This window comes from Schistocerca nitens, chromosome 2, assembly GCF_023898315.1.
Source record: "Schistocerca nitens isolate TAMUIC-IGC-003100 chromosome 2, iqSchNite1.1, whole genome shotgun sequence".
Classification (NCBI taxonomy): Eukaryota; Metazoa; Arthropoda; class Insecta; order Orthoptera; family Acrididae; genus Schistocerca; species Schistocerca nitens.
The window spans coordinates 1104064286-1104081574 of record NC_064615.1 but is presented as its reverse complement, the minus strand read 5'-3'; the positions used below and the strand labels follow the sequence as shown (position 1 = coordinate 1104081574).

General features: G+C 39.1%; 1 protein-coding gene across 1 annotated transcript in view; it reads right to left on the bottom strand.

Moving 5' to 3' along the window:
- Window positions 1–897: 897 nt before the first annotated feature.
- The window catches only part of LOC126235573 (MFS-type transporter SLC18B1-like), a 331857-nt gene continuing 315465 nt past the window's right edge, over window positions 898–17289 (bottom strand). The window contains exon 12 of the mRNA XM_049944291.1: window positions 898–1161. Coding sequence (XP_049800248.1) covers window positions 898–1161 — 264 coding nt within the window. The remainder of the gene's footprint in view (window positions 1162–17289) is intronic.

The window sequence follows — 17289 nt, the reverse complement described above, 5'->3', positions numbered from 1 at the left end:
GCACCTGTTCATTTAAAAGCTAAATCTTTCATTTTTCTTGTTCAAGCTCTTACACCCTATGCTCCCAACTATCTCTTAAAGAAGCAACACAGAAACATAATCTTCTATGAGTTACATACAGGCTTAATGCATCTTATAATCCTGATGAATAAAACCATTTACTTGCCATTTGAAGATAAAAGTAGGAGTAAATACTGAGATGAGCAGCGACAGTCACTCACTGTACTGAGGATTCACCGAGAGGCAGACAGGCATGTAAACAGGTGTTGCAGGACTTATCAAATGAGTCTAAATGACAAGAGCCATGAAGCACCTGTCAACTTGACCATATTGTATTCAGTAGAAAGTTCTTCAGCTGGGAGGCTCAACGTACCAGTAGCCAAAGTTTGGAAAGACGTGTTTGTACAACTGGGCAATATGTTCATGACCATGCTCAATCAGAACTCTTTTAAACATAATCTATATGAGTAATGACTGATGTCATTTGTATTCTTGCTTCTCACAGCATGAAATAACCATTTATGGAAGTGCAACACGAAATGACGATTTGGTTAGGCTTGCATCTGTGTCTTTTACATGTATATGACTATTGTGAGAAGGCATTATCAATGGGTGCAGATAAAAGTATATTCTGAATGTTTAGTAGCTAACAACTGCAACTGCAGGAATTTTAAAATTTCTAAAATCACTCTGGAACTATGTAGCTGAACTGTACTGACTACTGTGGAAAAAATACTGTACAATGTGACTCAAATGACAGAAAAATTAAAGATAAGTTGCTAAAAAGAAACAATGCAACCCCAAGAGAAACAGAATATTTACAAAAAAAAAAAATGAACACTACAGGCTCACTCTCTCTTTCTCTTTCTGAAATGATACAGTATGCAGTGCAACACCCTATACTTCACAAGCACCTCCTGCTGTTACAGACACTGTTCGACAGGAGTCTGTGGCTTCATTTCCTTCACTCGATTCCCCATAAAACTGAGCTCTTTCCCTCGTGTAGGTATGATCCGAGACTCTGTCTCCAGCTTCAGCCCCTGCCAGCAGGGGACTGTTTTCACTCTCATAGTTTTCACTGATGCCACTGTCAGTGCTCTGCTCTCGGGTGTGGTGCTGCTGTGTATGCTTCACCGAAAAATAGACTAAGGTTACCACGGCCTGTAAACAAAAATAAACAAATATAAGAATTTTTACATAAAGTTTCTGAGACTATAATACCCAAACACATCTATGTTCATACACTGCGAGCCACAGTGAAGTGCATGGTGGAGAGTACTTAGCATGATACCACGTTTAAGCATTTCTTCCCCTACTGTTCAATCACAAAGTGCTGTAAGAATCCATGCTTAAATAATTCTAGATTAATATTACCATCATTGTAATTACTGGAACATTAAATATGATGCAGTAGTATATTTGCAGATTTCTCATGTAATGCTGATTCTTCAAATGTTCTACATAGTCTCTGGTGATTTTCCCCCTTAATTATAGTACAGTGTAGCTCCTTTGAATGTTTCAGTAGTTGGAAGAAAGCACAGCATTACACCCATTTGAAAGAAGTGCAGCAGAAGTAACCCACAGAAGTACCATCCAGTCTCTCTGATGTCCACCTGTTATAGAATTGTATGACATATTGTGAGCTTAAACATAATGAGATGTATTGTACAAATGACTTTCTCCACACCAACAAGCATGGATCTGAAACCATCAGTCATGTGAAAGCCAACCTGCACTTTCCTCATGTAGCACTGTGAAAGCTGTGGACCAAGTCAGTCATTTAACTTTTAATGCACTTGATACCACATTCTGCCATTTTCCACACTCTTCACTGAGGTGTTCGGGAGGTCTAGAGTTCAGCAACAGTTCTCTGTTTGCTTCACTTTCTTTTTTTTTTTTTTTTTTTTTGTTTCTTCAGTTTTTATTTTGAAGAATGAATCCCATCTAACTGCTTACAAGGGAACATCCCCATCGCACCCCCTCAGATTTAGTTATAAGTTGGCACAGTGGATAGGCCTTGAAAAACTGAACACAGATCAATCGAGAAAACAGGAAGAAGTTGTGTGGAACTATGAAAAAATAAGCAAAATATACAAACTGGGTCGTCCATGTGTAATATAGGCAATATTAAGGGCAGTATGAGCCGAGGAGCGCCGTGGTCCTGTGGTTAGTGTGAACAGCTGCAGAACGAGAGGTCTTCAGTTCAAATCTTCCCTTGACCGAAAATTTTAACTTTTTATTTTCAGTTTATGTGAAAAACTCTTATGTTTTCATCACTTTTTTTGGAGTGATTATTACATCCACAAGAAAACCTAAATCGGGCAAGGTAGAAGAATCTTTTCACCCATTCGCCAAGTGTACTAGTTAGGTGGGCCGACAACATATTCCTGTCATGTGACGCACATGCTGTCACCAGTGTCGTATACAAAATATCAGACGTGTTTTCCTGTGGAGGAATCGGTTGACCTATGACCTTGCGATCAAATGTTTTCGGTTCGCATTGGAGAGGCACGTCCTTTCGTCAACTAATCACACGGTTTTGCGGTGCGGTCGCAAAACACAGACACTAAACTTATTACAGTGAACAGAGACGTCAATGAACGAACGGACAGATCATAACTTTGCGAAAATAAAGAAAGCAAAATTTTCAGTCGAGGGCAGATTTGAACCAAGGACCTCTCGTTCCGCAGCTGTTCACGCTAACCACGGGACCACGGCGCTCCTCGCGTCACATTGCCCTTAATGTTGCCTATCTTACGCATGGACGACCCAGTTTGTATATTTTGCTTATTTTTTCATAGTTCCACACAACTTCTTCCTGTTTTCTTGATTGATCTGTGTTCAGTTTTTCAAGGCCTATCCACTGTGCCAACTTATAACTAAATCTGAGGGGGGTGCGATGGGGATGTTCCCTTGTTAGTAATAATTTCTTCTTTGCACTCCATTTTGTTTAGTTTTTTGCTAAAGTTGCCTTCGTTGTATGTCATGCAAAACCATATCGTTCACAATGGACTTACATTCATGCATTTGGAATGATACACAGTTTTACAATTTGTACACATTATTCCACTAGTCATGCACATTTTACAGAAATAAATGCTGGTCAGTATGTTAAGGATGTAACACTCGTAACCAGTGAGTGGCTAGATAGCGACCACCAGCTATTAACTGCTGACGTAAAAGATGTTCGAGTGTCAAAATTTAAGTGAAAGAGAATGCCACAGATTAGGACTTGGTTGTTGAAGGATGTGGAAAAGAACATAAAGTATAAAGCATGAATAGCAGCCAAGTTATCAAAAACTGAGAGAGATGGAGTATAAGAAGAATGGTTCTTATTCAAAGAAACCCTTGTCAGAGAAGCCACGGGCATCTGTGGAAAACAAGTGCCGCACCTAAAGAGAAGGAAACACCTTTGTGGAATGATTGGGTACAGACAGCAGTAAAAGGTAGGAATGTACTGAAAAGGATATTAGACCATGAAAAACAGAAAACAGATAATAGACTAAATGAATTAGCAATTGGACATCTAGCTCAGGAATACCAGAGAAAGAAACTAGCTGTAAAAAGACTGATCCAGGAAGAAAAGGAAAAGTGCTGGGAAGACTTTACTACAAGGAGCAAAGAAGACTGTCAGAGAAGTAGTAAATTACGATATAAAGTACTAAAGAGCAAATGAAATGAATATCTAAATATCCTTGCCCTGGAAACAGATGATTGTAACTTAATATGAACAAAGGAAGGGATCAGGGATGAATTAAAAGGTACTTCAACTTGCTGCCGAATTCAGGTGGGGACAACACAACCATAAACGACTGTAGAGTGACTGATGAAGTCCAAACTAACGGACACCCATTAACATGGTGTGAGATAGAAACAGCATTAAAGAGCATACAGAATGGAAAGTCAAAAGGCTTTGATGATCTCGGCTCAGACATGATAAAGGCAGCTGGAATATTAGGCTTAAATTGGCTATATAGAGTGTTATCAGTGGTTTGGAAAGAAAACAAAATCCCGTAAGTTTGGAGTAAAGGACTCGTCATCCCTCTGTTTAAAAAGGACAGTCAATGAAAATGTGGAAATTACAGAGGCATCACACTGCTGTCGCACACCTTGAAGCTGCTAGAAAAGATCATAGAAATGAGAATCAGGAAGATAATAGAACCTTCACTTGAGGAAGAACAACATTGATTCAGGAACAACCGAGGTACTATGTATCTTATTTTTGCAGTAAGAATGTTAACAGAAAAGTTTTCGGAATATGGAAGAAATCTTGTGATTGTATTTGCGGTCATTGAAAAACAAGATATGGGAATTTCTTGAGTCAAGATGGTATACTCAGTGATAAAACAAAGCAGTAGGCTTTTACCAGAAATATTGACCCTAAAACAATGTGTCTAATAGTGTATTTTAAATATGACAACATACCATCTCAGGCACTGTACAGCATTAAAACACTTGATAATGACACTTTACAGCTGAAATCATGATCGTGTAAATGTAACACTGAAAATAAAAAAACAGTTTAGTGGTGGTACTGACTTTAAAGAAATATATTATGACTGTGGCCCCACATTACAAAAAAATTATTAGATGTGGGAATGTTTCCAAGACAAAGATGCCAAATTACCCGACCGACAAAGTCAAATGCTATACCAAAAGTGTTACAGTTGTGCCCAGATAGGCAACAGATTATCACAATGGTTTGAAACAAAGAGAGGTGACCATCAAGGAAGTGCCCTATCACCACTCCTGTTTGTAGTAATAAAGGCAAAGATCATAGAATCTATCAAGAAAATAGACAGTGAACCAAATGCCCTGGTTTTTGCTGATGATTTAATAGTACTGATTTAATAGTACAGAAGCCAAAGCACAGAAGAAACTCAATACTTGGAGCAACACATTCAAAAATTTCAGATTAAAAATAAGTAAAACAAAGACAGTAGAAATAACCATCAACAAGTAAGGAACAACCTCAAATATATTTCTAGGAGTCAAAGTAGAATCTGATTCACTTTTCAAGTAATACATTTATTATTGTTAGGTTTTGTGGACTAATTACCAATTTTAATTTAAAATTGTTGACCTTAAGTGAGTGTCACAATATTGGTGTCAAGGTGGTTGCAGTTGTGGTTTACCAAGCACTGCATGGGATGATAAAATTCTGATGTAGCAGCATCTGAACCAACACCAGAAATTCATCAATCATGTAACTAATACACTGTTGCATCAGTCAGAGGTGCTGCCAGTCATCCCAATATTTCAGCCATTTAATGAGGCTCAAAAAGACTGAAAAGTATATAAAAAATCCATTTCACTCCACATTCAGACAAGTAATATCAAATGTTCAAATCACAGACAGATATTGTTGTTGCCAGAATGAGATTTTCACTCTGCAGCGGAGTGTGCGCTGATATGAAACTTCCTGGCAGATTAAAACTGTGTGCCGGACCGAGACTCTAACTCGGGACCTTTGCCTTTTGCAGGCAAGTGCTGTACCAACTGAGCTACCCAAGCACGATTCACGTCCCATCCTCACAGCTTTACTTCTGCCAGTAGAGAACTTGCCCGTGAAAGGCAAAGATCCCGAGTTCGAGTCTCGGTCCGGCACACAGTTTTAATCTGCCAGGAAGTTTCAGATATTTTTGTTGTCCAAGAATCCACAGTTATATACAGTCCAGTCACATTAATGTGACCTCCATTGATATTCACTGTGAATGTTCAGTAACTACTCACAGGCAGCAGGTGGCAGCATTAGCAGTGAAGGGTATGTAAACAGCGTTGGGGGGACACGGAAAACAATTCAGTCACCGTCGTAATGCAAGAACAGAGGAATTTATCTGACATCCAATAGGGTACGATCACTGACATTCAGCGAAGGGTGGAAGCATATCTGAAACAGCTAAGTTTATAAACTGTTCATGTGCTCCCATGGTTAAGGTGTGCACAGCAAAATGCCACTATCCAAAACCGGTGCTGAGGAAACTGTGGTGCATCATGGGCCATAGATAACAGGAGTAAACAATGGCTGCAGAGATGGGTACAGGTGAATAGACATGGAACAGTATATGGGCCTCCACTGCAGGTGCCTGGTTCATGCACCCGTGCTTACTGCTGTTCATTGGCAGTGAAGACTGGAATTTGCACACCAATACTACAACTGGACATCCACTAAGTGGCAACAAGTGGCATTTCCAAATGAATCACGTCTCGTTTTTCATCGGGTGATGGCCATTGGCGTATACAGCATGAAACGTCTGAAAGCAAACAATCATCAGAAGGGTCCAGGCCAGTGGAGGCAGCATTATGGTCTGGGGAATGTTTTAATGGCATTCCCTTGGTGATCTCATCATTTTAAATGGCACAAGAACTGACACAAGTATGCTTCTACCCACGAGTGACGTGTCCACCTAAACATGCAATTTGTTTTTCTGTATGGCATCTACCAGTAGCACAATGCAAAATGTCACATAGCTCTCACGGTGTACATGCGTGTTTCGAAGGGCACCAGGATGACTTTACTGTACTCCCCTGGCCACCAAACTCCCTGGATCCCCTGGCCACCAAATTCCCTGGACTTAATTCCAATTGAGAATCTGTGGCAACACCTTGATCGAGCTGTTTGCTCCATCTGTGGCAACACCTTGATCGAGCTGTTTGCTCCACTGATCCACAACCGAGAAACTTAGCGCAGCTGGCCATACCACTGGAGCCGACATGGCCCTGCATCCCTGTTGGTATCTTCCAGAACTCTGACTCTTTTTCCTGTAAGTCTTGCAGTGGTCTGCACTTCAAAACATGGTTATTCAACCTTTTGCCAATTGTTCACATTAATATGACTGGACAGTGTATTATTAGGTTCAAAATTTATGCCTGTTGGGTTGCATACTTGCAGGGAATGAATCAGAAATGTAAATTCACAGGAAGTTTACTATCTGCTGCAGAGTGCAGCAAGTTGCCTGGTGATCTCAAGTGATAAACAAGTTCCATTGAGCAATGGCCACATAGTCACATTCACAGCAATGCTGGGCTAGTACCAAGCATTGTTTGCAATGACACACATTGTTTCCAAGCATCCCACACTGATCTTCCTTTCATTCCAGGTGGAAATAACCACACTGTGAGGGTGAATGTTGTAAGTTTTATGCAGAGATCATATGGCAGTAGCATGCTACAGTGCAGTGGGCACCAGGCATTAGCCCCAGTTAATTCAAATTAATGACATTTCAGGTTGGCACTATGTAAAATTTTGTTATTTGTAACAGTGCAAGACATTCCAGTGACTTCTTTTCAGTACTGGCATGATCAGTCTCATTCATTAACCAACTGATGTATTTCTGTGTTGCTGCTCTTCTACTCAGTGAGATGCAGTTGAAATTGTGGGGGTGGTGTCACACTTAGGTCGTGCACAACTGACCATCACTTATAATCAGGTTCCTCAAATGTTACCATTTCTGTTTGTGGCAGATCCTTTATTGAGAACATTTTTGGCCTCAACACATGTTCCACCTTCATATTTTCATTGCATCACATAGTGCACTCCGTCAGTTCATTGGTATCCTGTGCTGCCATTGATACATTTGGTATGCAAATTGTGCCACTGTTTGAATCTTGTTTTGCAGAAACAGTTGGCTTTCAGGACGTCATTGTCTTAAAGCTGTAAAGGGTAAAAGTTATAAATGACAGTCACATCTGGCCAGTGGACTACATGTCTGGCACCTCTGCAGTGCCTCTGTGTTGACAGACTACACCAGTCCAGCCTGCAGCCAACTACGATAACAGGGTCATCGGCTGGCCCAGAATGGCACAACCTAGCAGGGGACAGTAGCATTTAACCACAGTTGAATGAGCTCATCACAGTTTGGTCAGTTGGGCAGTATGTGCCACCCAGTTTGTGTCAATCAGCACTTTCACTGTACCTCTGCTGACACATGATCACAAACGAGGGACCACTGCCCGTCTGCCCAACCCAGGTAGCCAACACTGAGCCCACCCCTGGTCAACACTGTCAGTTCAGACTTCGATTCAAGGTAACAACATTCGCTGTGTAGCTGAGATGCCATGACCTTCCACAGTGGAGAAGATGTTGGTGACTACCTCATATCCGTAGCACCAATGGTCGCATCATGCCACCTCACTCAGCATACCAGAGACACTGGGCCAGCAATTTACCTCCCAGTCAGTGCATGCACTCTGTTTTCCATACACCATTGCCTACAACTATTACAAGGTTACATCAGACTGCACCACTAAAGTAGAGTGCATTCAGAAGACTGATAAATAATAAAGAACTGCTATATGACCACTGCTGGTTTGTCTGCAGCCTTTCCACACATCCCCAAACCATCTATGAACCCACACAATACCCACAGAAGACTCGGACATGTCCTGACAAAAAAGAATTATCCATTACCTTCTTCTGCACCATTATAAAGCCAACAGAAAGTCTGAGATTTTGCAAAGCTCATCCAATTAGATTGGCCATTAAGGGTGAGATTAAAAGTGAATTAGACTGACTATAACAACATCAAGTTTTATTCCCCTTCTGCTACAATCAATGGACTTTGCCGTTAGTAGAGTGTGTGTAGTATTACTCGATTGCTAGCTGCACAGAAGGTGCAGTAGGGCAGGGGGGAAAATAGTGGAGGGAGCTTCCTTGCTGATGGGACAGAATTGTAGAAGTGGTGTACAGGGTGTATACGTGGACAAGGGAAAAAAATTCCCGGATTTCTCCCGGATTTCCTGGTTAAAAATACACTTTCTCCCAGATGGAAACATAGTTTTTTCCTGTTAATTGACAGTATATTTTCTCTTGGAACTGTATAACTTATCAATCCTTTGAATGGTTATGATTTTATACATGGGTGTAGAATTTCCCGGCGCTTTAGAAAACGAAACACCTTTTGGAAAGATGTTTGATGTGGAGTAACATATATGCTGCATATTTTCGTATTACGAAAGTATAAATTTGAATTCCACCAAACACTGCATGTTACTTTCTGAAGCATTGAAATAGAGATAGCGATGCATATTTGTAAGCCAGTCATAGCTCATGTCACGTGATCATGCCAGCCGATGACAGCAGAAATTCAGAGCTTCGGACACGTCGTGTAGTCAGCCAATAGCAACATCACTGTTAAGTGGCACGAACACACGAACAGGAAAAGTTAAAGGTTTAAATTAATATATATATATAATGTTGCTACAAGAAAAACAAAGCTTTCACATATAATATTGGTCTCTAAGACCTATACGCTGCAAGAGAAGCTAAGCTTTCACGTATAATGTTGGTCTTTTATGCACGTACTACATTTTAAGATATATCACACAAATGTGCTACTAAATTTTTTAATAACAAAATAAAAGTGTGATCTTCTGGGCTATAAATTCTTCTAAGTGGCTTGTCATCAAAGAGCTAATTTTTAAATGAGTCCCAGATTCCCAGTGAAGTAGGCATCGACCTGACATTAAGCTTTTCAGTGTGGTTTCAGGATGTAAATTTCCTTGGGTACCAGTACTTTGTTATCTCATGTCTGGTTCTTTGTTATGGCATAATGCCATACATGCTAGAAGATGAAAACGTACACTTGAAATGCACCTAACAGTTGAAAGTAGCCAACAGTTTGAAAACCCTTTGTTTCAAATATATTGACTGCCTCAGCGGAAAAGATTAATAAACAAAAATTTCTTCAGCAAACCGATAAAAATAACTTCATTGTTCTGCATGGCAATTAATGCTTGACTGTCAGAAAGGTGGAAATAAAATAAAATCTGAAACTAATATCATATTTTAGCCTTTCATAATTATGTGAATGTATTTTAATTCACATGATAGCTCCTGGCCAAAGAAAGCAATTTTGTTTTCATTTGACGTGAGTGCAGTAGACAAACAGGAAACAGCAAAATCATTAAATGTGAACACAGGTCACGTGTAGACTACCCGCTTCCCTATTATAATTCAGACTGCTCTGCACATCAGACCCATATCTATGATATTTCCGAAACAGGGCAATAGTAGATAGTGGTGTCCCTCGAGCGTTTGATATAGGACGTCAAAAATTTAAAAAAAAAATCGAATTTTCAAAAATATGTTCAATTTTTAGCGCACATCTTTCTGAAGACTCTGATATATAAAACATACGTGTCCAAGGAATTGTAAGAGATGTTATCTGATCTTAAGTGTGCCAAAGTGCAGCACCAACCTCTTCATATAGCATTCTTCTATCGCACGTCACTGTATTTCGATCTGTGGAATTGAAACGTGTATATTTTGTACGGGATGCCATCAAACTATATTCAGGACAGTGGAAATTAAAATGTCCTATTTTTTTGTCTCTTCCGAAAATTTGCACTCTTTATTCCCTATTAGCTAACAACTTGCTGCTTTGTGTGACATAAAATTAAGTATAGGATACATAAAGCCAGTAAAGAGAAGAGACAAGCAAGACATTACACATTTCTTCAATCCTTAGCTCCTAGCATTTTTTTTCTCTCTAATCTTGCTACAGCTTTACATGGCATGCTTTCCTTTCTGCGAAAGTATCTGTTACCTCATCAAAGCTGTCAAATGTTTTGCTACATGAAAAATCGAAATGTCGTTGTCTAATACTGAAAAAGCTGTAATTACAAATAGGCCCAGGACTGGTGTGGTTTCTTGACCTGATTACCTATATTTTGTCACTGTCTGCAAGATAAAACAAAATAGGCCTTTATAATACTGCAGCAATTGTAACACACGCCAAATAAACGAGACTGTTTTGGCAAAAATGGTCATTTTTATAACAAGGCAGATTATGATTCACAAAGTACCAATATCAAATCCCTATTAGGCTTACTGCAAGCAAAAGCTTTACGTTAGGAAATAGTTTTACACTTCATTCATACGCTCCAGTTTCTCAAGCATGAGATCGAAAAGTAGTAGTGTGAAATTTTTATAGAAATTTGGAATAGTCTTATTCTTCCATAATTTGTGGGATGTCCCCGTTTCTTCTCCTTCCTTGTTCTAACAAACAATGTTCTCATCACTAATTCTGTATCTATTCCTGCCAATGTCAAAGCTTATTCGCCGGTTAACTTCACTAACTCTGCCAGAATCACCAGTTTAGTTATCCCGCGATTATTCTCCGGGTAGGCATTTTTACGTGTTCATACAACGCGTTTTCCACGCTACTTCCAGAATAGACCTTAAAGCGGTTGCTAGCCCGAGACTGTATAACTGGCCCTTGGTAGTATAGCGATCTGGCCAAAAATTTTCTGTCAAAATTTCATTTTCTTGGATACACCGAGAAGATAATACGTTATCCTTCTTACCTGTTATTCCTGTTAGTCATTTATTCGCACTCTGGTAATCTGATCTATGGATTTTGCTGGTAATCATAACAATGCTCATCATTCGCAAACCCAATCAACCACATAATCAGATAGTGGTTGGCTTTCTTTCGTTCAGCTATACTCTGCTCAGCTCGTATAGCCCCTTTTGTCTGGAGGAAATTTTATTTCTAGATGTGATGAGGATTCCACTGACAGAGACATCACGTACACTATGCCCGCATTCACAAATCAACTTACAATTCATTCAGAAATCAACAATGTTCAAAAACCGACAGGGACATGTTTTAAAGTCATACGAATAATCGATAGACCAAAGTGCGCTGGATGCTAGGCGCTTTGTGAAACAAGTTTTATATAAATTTGCCCATTCTTTGACGACCTTATCGAGAATGATGTTGAAGATTAGTGGAGAGAGTCTGTAATCCTGTCAGATGCCAGTTTTGATGAGGAAAGATTGGAAGATTTCTCTGCTGAACTTCACTTTGGAAGCTGTGTCGGTTAGGGTTTGCTGGATAAGTCATCGTGTTTTCGGGTCACGACTGCTTTCTTTGAATATATTAAAGAGGGATTGTCGATCGATGGAGTCATAGGCTTTCTTGAAGTTGATGAATGTGCAGTGCATGATCTGTATTGTCTAAACCCTGTCTCATATTCACCAATTAGGGGCTTGAGCTGTTCTTGTGCATGTTGTAGGAGGCAGGCAGAGAGTATTTTGTAAGGGACGGGGAGGAGGGAGATTCCCCTGTAGTTATTTATGTCAGATTTGTTTCCTTTTTTGTGGAATGGGTGGATGAGTGTACTTTTCCAGTCATCTGGGAGTTTTTCATTTTGCCAGATTTCTTGGGTGATCTGTGTGATTTCCTGAAGTCATCGTTGCCCTAGATTTTTCAGTAATTCTGTGATGATTCCATCTTCTCCTGATGCCCTTCCATTCTTGAAATTCTTGATGTGGCAATGGATTTCTTCTTTTGTTAGTGGTTCTGCATTGGGTTTTGTGAGCTCTGGGACTAGGTGTTGAAAACGTTTGGGTGATTTTGGGCAGCTGAAGAGGTTGGAAAAGTATTATGCCAGTTCTTTGCATTTTTCTTGGTTGGTGAGTGCAAGTTTTTCATTCCATTTCCTGAAAGTCAGACTTTGCAGAGAGTAACCTTTAATTTTGCTTGTGAAAGTCTTGTAGAAATTTCTGCTGTTGAAGTTCCTGAAGTTATACTCTATTGATTTGAGTTGTTCAGTGATGCAGTTGCATTTAGTTTTCCTGATGGTTCTGTTTGTCTGCTTGCAGATGTTGAGGAAGTGCTGTTGGGTTTCTGGTGATTTGTGGCTGTTGTATTTTTGGAAGGCAGCTTGATCACAGTCAAAATTCCACCAGGGGTGTTGAACCTTCTTTTGCAGTGGAATCAATTCTTTTGCTTTCCTGATTTTTTGTTGCAGAAGTCAGTCCAATTGTTCACTGGTTCATTCTCCCATTCTTCTGCAGAATTTTTGGTACATCAGACTTTTGGATGTGGGCTTCTTTGTGGCGAATTCTCTTTGGGAAAAATTTTACTCTGATTCATGTAAGGTAGTGGTCTGAATCGATGTGTTTGCACCTCATTGGACTTTGACATCATGGATGGTTCTGTAGTGGGCATGGGAGATGGTTATGTTACTGATCTGGTATTCACCGAGTTGTTGGATTGGTGATTGCCATGTTTTCTGTTTGTGTGCGGGTTTTCTGAAGTGGGTAGACATAATCTTGAGGTCAAATTATTGGCAGATATCAACCAGCCATGTGTCCCTTCTTATATTCATTCCTCTTTAATACATTCTTAAGGAGATTGAGCTCCCTTGGTAGGCTTTCTTCATTTGATATTGCACGGGCCCTGTGGTGACAGCCTCATGCCATGAAGGATGATGAAAATGGGCAGGCACAAACCAATGTGGGTGACTCTTCCATACACACTACGTCCCAAAGTGTCATCTACTTTGCGCTTCACTAGGACAACCAAAAAACATGAGTTAGGAATCAATGGAGGATGTGTAAGAGCTTCCCAGCAAAACTTTTGCAGTGCACTCAAAACAATCTTGGCAACAGGTTGTTTTCTGACAGTCCCAGTCTCTCTCCATGCAATTTTCATATTTTTGGAGCCCTGAAGAAAGACCTTTGTGGCTATCAATTTGCTTCAGATGAAGTGGAGATGTGCAAGCCTGCATGAAATCATGATTCTGAAGGCAACCACAAATATTTTTCCATGAAGGCACTGACCATCTTGCCTCACAGTAGGATGAATGTATTAAGAATTATGGTGGTTAGTTTTGAAATAACAAGCAGTTTACTTACTTTTTTCCATCTGTCTCATTTCCCTTTGACTGCTCCTTATAGCAGCGTTCATGGGAATCAACCCATCATACTGCTGTAATCACCCACAGGACACAAGAAAAGCAAGTCTTGTCCTTATAAGACAAGGAATCACTCACACACATCAGTGACTGGACATAACATCTAAAGAATTGCTCAAGTTCTCCTTAGGAATGGCTTCCTTACTCTCGCCTGATTCTTAGGAATGGGTTGACATAGTGTCTTGGGCTCAGGCAGACTAATCTTTAGATTAGATTGGATTAGATTAATACTAGTTCCATGGATCATGAATACGATATTTCGTAATGATGTGGAACGAGTCAAATTTTCCAATACATGACATAATTAAGTTAATTTAACAACATACTTAAGTTAATATAACAATTTTTTTGTGTTTTTTAATTTTTTTAATATATTTTTTTTTCTTAATTTATATCTAAAAATTCCTCTATGGAGTAGAAGGAGTTGTCATTCAGAAATTCTTTTAATTTCTTCTTAAATACTTGTTGGTTATCTGCCAGACTTTTGATACTATTTGGTGACCAAAGACTTTAGTGGCAGTATAATTCACCCCTTTCTGTGCCAAAGTTAGATTTAATCTTGAATAGTGAAGATCATCCTTTCTCCTAGTATTATAGTTATGCACACTGCTATTACTTTTGAATTGGGTTTGGTTGTAAATAACAAATTTCATAAGAGAGTATACATACTGAGAAGCTACTGTGAATATCCCTAGATCCTTAAATAAATGTCTGCAGGATTATCTTGGGTGGACTCCAGCTATTATTCTGATTACATGCTTTTGTGCAATAAATACTTTATTCCTCAGTGATGAATTACTCCAAAATATGATGCCATATGAAAGCAATGAGTGAAAATAGGCGTAGTAACCTAATTTACTAAGATGTTTATCACCAAAATTTGCAAAGACCCTTATTGCATAAGTAGCTGAACTCAAACGTTTCAGCAGATCATCAATGTGTTCCTTCCAATTTAATCTCTCATCAATGGACACACCTAAAAATTTGGAATATTCTACCTTAGCTATATGCTTCTGATTAAGGTCTATATTTATTAATGGCGTCATACCATTCACTGTACGGAACTGTATGTACTGTGTCTTATCAAAATTCAGTGAGAGTCCATTTACAAGGAACCACTTAGTAATTTTCTGAAAGACAGTATTGACAATTTCATCAGTGAATTCTTGTTTGTCAGGTGTGATTACTATACTTGTATCATCAGCAAAGAGAACTAACTGTTACAAACAAAAAAATTCTTCAGATTTGAATGTCTGACAGTAAGGAAACAACAGTTGCGTGAATACCAAAGATGGAAACCATAATCAATCTCATGGGTAAAGAGATCAGCAATGTGGTGCATTTAGTTCTGGAAAAAAGGAGTCAATTTTGCATCACACTGGCTACTATACCTGGAAGCGTATTTGGAAAACATGCCACGCACTCACCAAAGCCATTCCACAGAAAATGAACATCCTGAAAGCAGAAAGAGCTGCTATTCAAGAACTATGGAATGATCTTGCATAAGTAATTTTACCTGCAGACAAAGAAAATGCACCTGTACTACCTCCATTGTCAAACTACAATTGCAAAATGTACAACTTACCGAAAATTTAAAGGAGACCTGACAGACAGAATTAAAAGGATGGCCTTCAAGTTTTATGGCAGTTCATGCAGAAGGAAATAGTCAAAAATATACAGCCACAAATTCCTCTACAGCCTATTGTACATAGGTAATGCGGGTGCATTTACGTGGCAGCTGATCGAAAACATAACAGCAGTATTAAGCCACTACATCAGTAAATGTCAGCACCACATCATTCAATCACTGCAGGAACTACACCTTTACAACCAGGTCCTTATGTTGAGCTCTGATGCAATCTCCCTTTCACCCGTGTGCTGGTTTCTGATTCCCTCAAGCTGATCATAATGAATTGATTTGAACTTGTCTTTACATCTACATCCTCTCTCTTCAATGGCAACCATTATGAAAAAATGGACAGTGTTTCCATGGGACACCATCTTCCACTGGTAGTGCCAAATTTCTTCATGGAAGATTTCAAAGAAATATCTCTGAAAAAAGCTGCACTGAAACCCACATGGTTCTTTGGATATGTTGATGACACATTTGTGTTGTGGTTGCATGAACATGAAAAGCTTCAAGAGTTCCTTCAACATCTGAACTCTCTGCACCACAGAGGTGAATTTAGATCTCTGAGTCAAGTGCAAAATTCTAATAGTATCACGTGAAGCTGACGGTAAGGGGCACTGTCAAAATATCATGTTTCATAAATGACTCCACCTGGCTAGACACCTGAGAGCCACACAGATATTAGTGCTCTTACTGACACTAAACTTCTTCAGATTCACATTCAATGATATCTTAACTGAGTTCTCATATTGCATTCTAAATTTGAAACTGCCAATATAAGCTATATAGTGAGAAATTTTTGCAATGCAGCTCATGATGAATTACTGTGGTACTGCATAATATTTTTGGGAAATGAACACCAAACCAAAACAGACTTCAGGAAACAGAAAGCAATAATAAGAATAATGGCAACATGTAAGCAGCAGGGCACCAAGTAAATCTTTAAGAATCCAAAATCTTATCATTTCCAGCATTTCTATATTTGGAGCATTATCTATGATTGTACCACCAGAATTAACAGTGAAATACACATTAGTCACTGAAACACAAGCTCATGTCTAATAGGTGTCCATCATGCAGCAACAAAACTGTGCAATAGATTACATATATAACCACTTTCCGAACTACTTGTTTGGAAAACACCTGTGGCATTCTATCTACTCAGTTTTACAGTACCTCATGCATGAAAACATGAAGTCATCCACATAACTCTACAAATAAAATGTAAGTATATGTGAACCAATTCTTACTCAAACTCGTAACAATTCATTATGCAGTAACCAATTTGTACCATAAATTTAGATGACATATACTTCTAAGTTGTGAAACCAATGTGTGAAAAGATTTTCTGTTCAACATCTTGAGCATGATATAAGTGTTGGAAAAAAGACTTATATGGACAGAAAATAAGTAAATAAAAATAAAATAAAAAACTTTCAAATCTATATAGACAACACACAAAATGATACAGAAGACACTACATAGATTTTAGTATTAAGTTGGTCCGTCCCTGGTAGCTGAGTGATCAGCATGACAGAATGTCATGCCTAACCGCCCAGGTTTGATTCCCGGCTGGGTCGGAGATTTTCTCCACTCAGGGACTGGGTGTTGTGTTGTCCTTATCATCATCATTTCATCCCCATCGACACTCAAGTCGCCAAAGTGGCGTCAACTCTAAAGACTTGCACCAGGCGACTGGTCTACTCGACGGGAGGCCCTAGCCACATGGCATCATCATTATTATTATTATTATTATTATTATTATTATTATTAGTATTAGTATTACGTTTTCCCATTCTTGTGTATTACAACTGTAAAACAGACTTATTCCATATCACAGTAAGATGTTGCAATTATAATCCTAGGAACAAGCAAATAACTAAGCAAATGAGCTCTGACATGCCATTATACACACCAATGGACAACTCAGATTCACGTAATATTTCAAAATT